Source organism: Hipposideros armiger, unplaced genomic scaffold (genome assembly GCF_001890085.2).
Source record: "Hipposideros armiger isolate ML-2016 unplaced genomic scaffold, ASM189008v1 scaffold_990, whole genome shotgun sequence".
NCBI lineage: Eukaryota > Metazoa > Chordata > Mammalia > Chiroptera > Hipposideridae > Hipposideros > Hipposideros armiger.
The window spans coordinates 387,042-393,375 of record NW_017732340.1 but is presented as its reverse complement, the minus strand read 5'-3'; the positions used below and the strand labels follow the sequence as shown (position 1 = coordinate 393,375).

General features: G+C 59.8%; 1 protein-coding gene across 2 annotated transcripts; it reads right to left on the bottom strand.

Annotated features, from left to right (window-relative positions):
• Nucleotides 1–444: 444 nt before the first annotated feature.
• Nucleotides 445–6,328, bottom strand: ACY1 (aminoacylase 1). Of its 2 annotated transcripts, XM_019631319.1 has the most exons (15): nucleotides 5,193–6,328; nucleotides 4,706–4,817; nucleotides 3,922–3,986; nucleotides 3,727–3,831; nucleotides 3,302–3,396; nucleotides 2,933–3,009; nucleotides 2,752–2,841; nucleotides 2,589–2,645; nucleotides 2,210–2,283; nucleotides 2,075–2,124; nucleotides 1,813–1,957; nucleotides 1,642–1,710; nucleotides 983–1,062; nucleotides 795–855; nucleotides 445–711 (listed from the first exon to the last, which is right to left on the bottom strand). In XM_019631319.1, exons 2-15 carry the CDS (start codon nucleotides 4,797–4,799, stop codon nucleotides 547–549), a joined length of 1,227 nt encoding a protein of 408 aa, XP_019486864.1. In that variant the 5' UTR covers nucleotides 4,800–4,817; nucleotides 5,193–6,328; the 3' UTR covers nucleotides 445–546. The 2 variants fall into 2 exon arrangements, with proteins under 2 accessions (XP_019486864.1, XP_019486865.1); XM_019631320.1 differs by lacking the exon at nucleotides 983–1,062 and having other exon boundaries at nucleotides 588–711; nucleotides 795–871.
• Nucleotides 6,329–6,334: the final 6 nt, after the last annotated feature.

The following is a 6,334-nucleotide window of genomic DNA, read 5'->3' as shown; positions in this document are numbered from 1 at the left end:
GGGCTACCGTGTGTAGCCAGCAGCCAGCGTGAGCCGCCAGCAGCCGCAGTGAGCGGCCGTCCAGAGGCCGGCGACTGATCTGCCTCGCCCGGGAAGAGTGCAATGATGGTGCCAACTTGGGCCAGTGAAGCAACGTCCTCCACAACTAGACTGAAGAACAAAACGACAGCAACTTGTCTGTTCCCCTTCCCCCAATTCCCCAGTGCTGTTCCCATCCCCCAATTCCCCAATAAAAAAAATATAAATAAATAAAAAAGCATCACCTCTCCCGGCCAACTCGTTGCTGGACACAGGCGTGGCTAGGTGGTACAGGGCAGTGAGCTATGTTGGACACAGCAGCATGGAATGGTGGGGAAGTGCCCAGAGCCAGGCTCAGTGTCCTCATCTGTGAAATGGGGATGGTAACAACAGCATGTCCCCAAAGAAATGGGAATCCATGCGCCATGAAGTCCCCTGTCCACACACTTTATTGTTGGGCAGGGGGAGGAGGGGTCCTTGGCACTGGTCACAGTGGAAGTTCCAGGGTGGAGGCTGGGAGCGTGCAGCTCAGCTGTCACTGGGCAGGGCGGGCACGCTGGCCAGGGCAGGCAGCAGCCGTGTGTATATGTCGACCCCACGGAGGAGCACGGCCTCGTGCAGCCGCTCATCATGGTCGTGCAGCAGCACCGGTGTGCGGTTCATGGGGGAGAAGCCCAGAGCCGGGACCCCGACCTGCAGGGGGGCAAGGAAGAGCCATTAGAGGAAAGACCAGCGTCCAGGACCACCCCACGCCCACCCTACTGCAAGCAGCTCACCGCGCGGATATAGCGGCTGTCAGTGGCAGCGGGGAAGATCTCAGGCTCCAGAGTAAGGTTCCTGCCGAGGGAAGAGCCTGGTAAACGGGTGGACAGAGAGGGGAAGGGGCAAAGGGGCAAAGAAAGGTGGAAGGGAAGAGAGTCAAGAGAGAGGGAAGGGGGAGAGGAGGGCAGGCCAGGGTGCTCACATGTCCTTGCAGACCCCGCTAAAGGCTGCCCACCAGGGGTCTGAGTCATCAGTAGATGTCACTCGGGGCTTCGTCCACTTCTGGGGGGAGGGGAAGGATGGCAGAATCAGGACAGGGCCTGGGCATCTTGCCCTGGCACAGGGCACATACCCACCCCCTAACAAACCCCACCCACCTACCCAGGTAGCCAGCTGGCCAGTCCAGCCACAGGCTCTCTGCCAGTTCCTCAAAGGCCACAGGTCCGGGACTTTCCCCTGCACTCCGTATACTTCCTGTCCACCCTTCAGATCCGTGGCTAAGTACCCCTTTCCCAAGATGGCTCTCCCAGACCTCTCAGACTGGTTCAGTTACAGGTCTCAGAGTACGAGGTCCCCCCACTTCTGAACCATATGTGATCATACGTATATAGAATATTATGTAATTACTTGATTCATGTCCATTCCCGCCTTCGTACTGTAAGGACTAACAGGGCAAGAACCATGTCTAAGTTTCCTGCCTACACTACTTCCCAGCAGCCAACGGGGCCCTCCACAAAAACGTGTCTCAGAGCTAAAGCAATGCCCAGATGTGTGCAGGCACACGGTCCCCCAGTGACACACACTCGGCAAGCCGTCTCCCAAGCTCCCACAAGTCCCCCATCACAGGTTCCCAATCAGTACCTGAGCAAACTCGAAGGTGACCCCCTCGCCAGCTGCCTGGCACCAGCTCCGCAGCTGTTCCTCGAAAGCCTATGAGAATGGACATGAGCTGATCCCTCAGGCTCTCCCTGAGCCTCTAGGACAGGATTGAGGACCCGGGCTCCCACCTCCAAACCCAGGTGGAGATGGCACCTTCAGGTCCACATCCGGTGCCACGCGGAAGTCAAAGCTGGCGCTCATAGTGGCAGGTACCACGTTATAGGCCACGCCGCCCTCTAGTTTAGTCAGGTTCACAGAGGTCACAGCCCCCTGCTTCAAGTGGGGGTTTGACTGCAGCCTGCGGTGGAGGGCAGGGGCAGGGGCGGCAAGAGGGAACCACAGATAAAAAAGGAGGCTCGGCTTCGCTCCCCTGACACCGTCCCCCTGCCCCTGCCCCCTTCCCAGGCTGCCTCACCTCTGCCTCTCCTTCTCCCGGAAAGCCAGGATCGAGCTGACAACCTTGTGCTAGGAGAGTGTAAGGTTAGATGTGAGAATGGCCCCAGGATAGAGCCTTAGGGATTCCCAAACTCCGTCCCCATGTGCCACCCACCAGCTTCTCTGCGGCTGTGTCCTCGATGAATCGTGAGCCGTGGCCGGGCCTCCCAGTGCTTGTGACCCGAACCCCTGGGAGATGCAAGGGGAAGGGGTGCCTTCAGCATGGGAAGGGCCGGGAAATCACGCAGCCCTGGGGTGGGCCCATGTCTGCCCCTTTCCAAGCTCTCCTGGCAGGGCTCTGTCCCCCTCAGAAGGTACAGTGAAGGGCTGATATCTGCCCCAAGTGAGGGCTTGCCCTCGGAAGCTCAGGAAGGAGAAGCCCAGGAAGGAAGGGGCTGGGGGGCAGAAGCCCTAGGTTCAAGGCCCACGCAGGCCCCTGCCTCTTCTGGCCCCCGTCTGCACAGTTGGCCCCCTCCCTCCAAGCCCATACTCACACCAGGGGCTCCGCTCACTGTAAAAGACAGTGAAGGCGTCAGTGGGGTTGGCCAGACCTAAGGAGGGCGGAAAGGGGGTTCAGAGGATGGAGCCCAGCCCCCACTAGCAGCCTCCCCTGCTGGACACACACACACACACTCAGTAGCCTGCCATCCTGCTCACCCTCATCCAGGGCGAAGCCAGCCCTCAGGGCCTGGAACTCAGGCCTCTGTACAAACAGCTCCATGCCCTGGTGACCCCCAGTCTCCTCATCTGTAAAAGCATCAGGGATGTGAGATGAGGACGCTGTTCCCCAACACACCCTCCCGCTCCCTGAAGGTGCCCCTCCCCAAGCCACGCCTACCTGGCACAAAGGTCATGTGGATGGTTCTGGGGAAATGGTGGCCTTCGGCCTTCAGCCTCCTCACAGCCTCCAGGTACCTGCGGGGGGGTGAGAGGGTGCAAGCCAGGTGCTGAGGGAGCCACCGGATGCTCAGGTGGGCAGGCTGGAGCCATAGGCCCTGGGCCCTGCTGCCACAGCCTGGCAGGAGACTCAGGGAAGTCCCAGTCCTTCAACCTCCCCATCCATGCGATGGTCACAGCAGTAACGATTGCACAATGTAAGGGGGACATCTTGATGTCCCTTGGCCTTGAGGTTCTCCAATCACACCCCAGCTTCTGGGTCATTCCAATGGGCCAGAACTGTGGGGGACTGGAAATGGAGGACACTCACTGGATGCCGACACACTTCATGTCCTGGGCGCCCCTGGCATAGATGTAGCCCTCAGCATCCTTGAAGGCCTCAAAGGGGTCATGACTCCAGTGTTCCTGGGGGCAAGGATGGGAAAAGGGACCCAAGCCCCAAACTTAGTCATTAATCCACTGTGCTCAACAGTGGCCCTGCCCTAGGAGCCCACCATAGGGTTGGGGTGGCAGGATGGGTGGTGAAGGGGACAGAAGAGGGCTGAGGACAGCGGATTGCCACCCCCACTCTGGGCATGAAAAGGCTGCTTGAGTGGAGTGACGCTGAATGAAGTCAAGAGTCAGTGCCAGGACCAGCACTGGAAGGCTCCCTGAGGTCGATTACAGGGTTTTGCCTCATCTTTGTCCCTTGCACGACTCCCCTCCCCCCCGCCTTCCCAGGACACACACACACACCTCGAAGACAGGTACCACATCAGTGTGGGAGTTGAGCAAGAGAGAGGAGAGTTTGGGGTTGGTGCCTGGCCAGGTCAGCACGGTCACCACAAGGCCAGGTGCCACCTAGAAAGGGCCAGGAGGTGGGGCGGTCAGTGCAGTGTGAGGAGATGCCCCAGGCCCACTTCCCCTCCCCACACAGGGCCCCAGGCTCACCTCCACTTTCTGACAGCCCAGGCCCAGCTGGCGGGCTCTCTCCTCTAGGAAGGCCACGGCAGCCCCTGCGGACAGAGAGTCTGGAGGCTGCTTCTGCCTATCCAGCAACACCCCCGCCACCCCGGGCCAGGAAGAGCTTAGGGGTATATCCAGAAAGGGGAGCAGACCCACAAATGGGCTGCTGCCTTGACATAATTCCACATTCCTCAGAGACACCTGCGTGTCTGTCCCCAAGGAAGAAGATATTTTTGGCCAGTGACCCTTTGTGGAAGGCCAAGAGGCAAGTTCAGGGTTAGAAGCTGGTGTTATTGTTATCTTCCTTAAAGGTGGGGAAACTATGGTGCAGAGACATAAGAGTCGCCCAACGTCTCCCGGCTGGAAAATCACAGCAGGAATTTGGACCCACGCACACAATTCCCAACCACCAAGTTTGACTCTTTAAGGGCTGGGGCCTTTGTTCAGCCCCGGTAGGCTTCTGGAGGCCTCTTCTCCCCTGTGGCTGCCCGAGTCTTCCCCACCCAAGCCCTGGGGAGTATGGTGAAGTTGCTCCTTTACTGGCCACCAGGAGTAACTTTTGGAGCACAGCCTGTGCAGAACTGGTTTCTCCACAGCCTGGAGTGACTGCAGAGCAGTGTATTTGACCTAGGGGATGGCTAGAGGGGTTGAGGTGCCACTTGGGGCATTAGAGTGGGGCTCAGCTGGATGACAGGGGTTGGAGCCTGGTTGAAGGCACAGTCCCACCCCTGAGGCCCCACCACTGGCCCTGGAACCGCCGCGGTCTCACCATAGTCGGGCTTGGGATGGACGGTGCGGATGCGCAGGTACTGACGGAACAGTGTCACGGATGGGTGCTCGACCTCGTGACCCTTGTTGGCCATGGCGCTGCACGTTGTGAGCTGGGAACAAAGCGCGTGGCTACCTACCTCTCCCAGCCGCTGGGGCCCAGGGGACTCCATTTGTACACAGACCCTCCCCAGAAGGACACCTTGTTTCGGAGACCCCATTCAGTTGTCAGGCGCTGTGCTGGCTACTTTCAACACATCTCCTTCTTTAACCCCCAAAGGGCCCCATGAAGTTCGTGCCTCTGAATACCCACTTTACAGAGGAGAACGCTGAGGCTCAGAGAGGTTCGGGGACAGCTAGAGAGCAGCAGAACGAGGTTTGAAACCAGACATGGACTCCCCCGCCCTCCTCAAAAAACGTCTCCCCAGTTGTTCGGATTTCTTGCCAGGGAGCCCCAGATCCCCCTACCCCTCTCCAGGGCCCCCCACCTTGCTCTCTGCAGGTCTTGGGCCCGTGCTCGCCTCTCAGCGCCCTCCTGGGACTGTGGCCGGGACTCAGGGTCCTGCGAGGTCGAAGGCTCAAAACCAGTCCCCGCCCACCATGTGGCTGGCCCGGGATCGGAGGCGGGGCCGAAGACCGCGCGTCTGGGCGTCTCCGCCCCCCCGCGGCTCCAGCCTCCGCCGGGTGATCCGAGGCACAGGTTCTGGATCCCGGGTCCCGCCCCGGGGCCGCTGCCTCAGCCGCCAGCTCCGCCCAGCGGCGGAAAGCGAGCTCCCGGCGGGCCCCGCCCCCACAGGGCCCGGGACAGTGAGTTCCGGACGGTCCCGCCCCCAGAGGTCGCCACCTCCTGCAGCCTCCAGATTGGGCTGCAAGAGAAGAGGGCGGGCCCTCGCGCTCAGATTCCGCGCTGCGAAGTCCTGCGGGAGCGGACCCCTGCCTGCTCCCCCTACTCCTCCCGCCAGGGGCCTACTTCTCCTCTTTTCATGTCTCAGCTCCTAGGGAGGGCTTCCCTGACTTCCTCGGTCCCCTGGATGGAGAGGTTATTGGTTAATATCTGTCCCCCACGCTGCAAGCTCCAGGAGACTGGTTCATGTACCCGCAGGATTCTGTCCCTGCCAGAGCACAGAGCAGACACCCAGGACACTGTGCCAGGAATGAAGGATAAATGGACGAAATAGATGCATGTGTGACTGCGGTGTGATCGTGTGAACGGAGCGGCTGTGTGGGCAAATCTAACTGTGTGTCAGTGGGTATGGCCATGTGTAGTTGGGTGTGACAGCATCTGTGTGACAGAGGATGTCACAGTGAGAGGATGTAATCGTGACACTGTACTGACAGTGTAAGAGGTGAGGAAACTATACAAAAGCATACAGGCAGCACACTCTTGACGGACGCTGTGCCAGGCTCCTTGGGTCTTCTGCAGCCACCAGAGAGGGCGGATAAAGACACAGGTGTCCCACTGGCCACACACACGCTGCACACAGTAATAGCTGCTCACTTGTGTGCTGGGCTGCCCTTTGTACTCTCAGCCAGTTCTGCCCTCTGCTCCAGGAGCTGAGTCAGCTTGGGAAGGCAGGGTTGAAGACTTTAACTTCAGGGCCCAGAGGAGGCAGGCTGGGAGGGTAGGGTA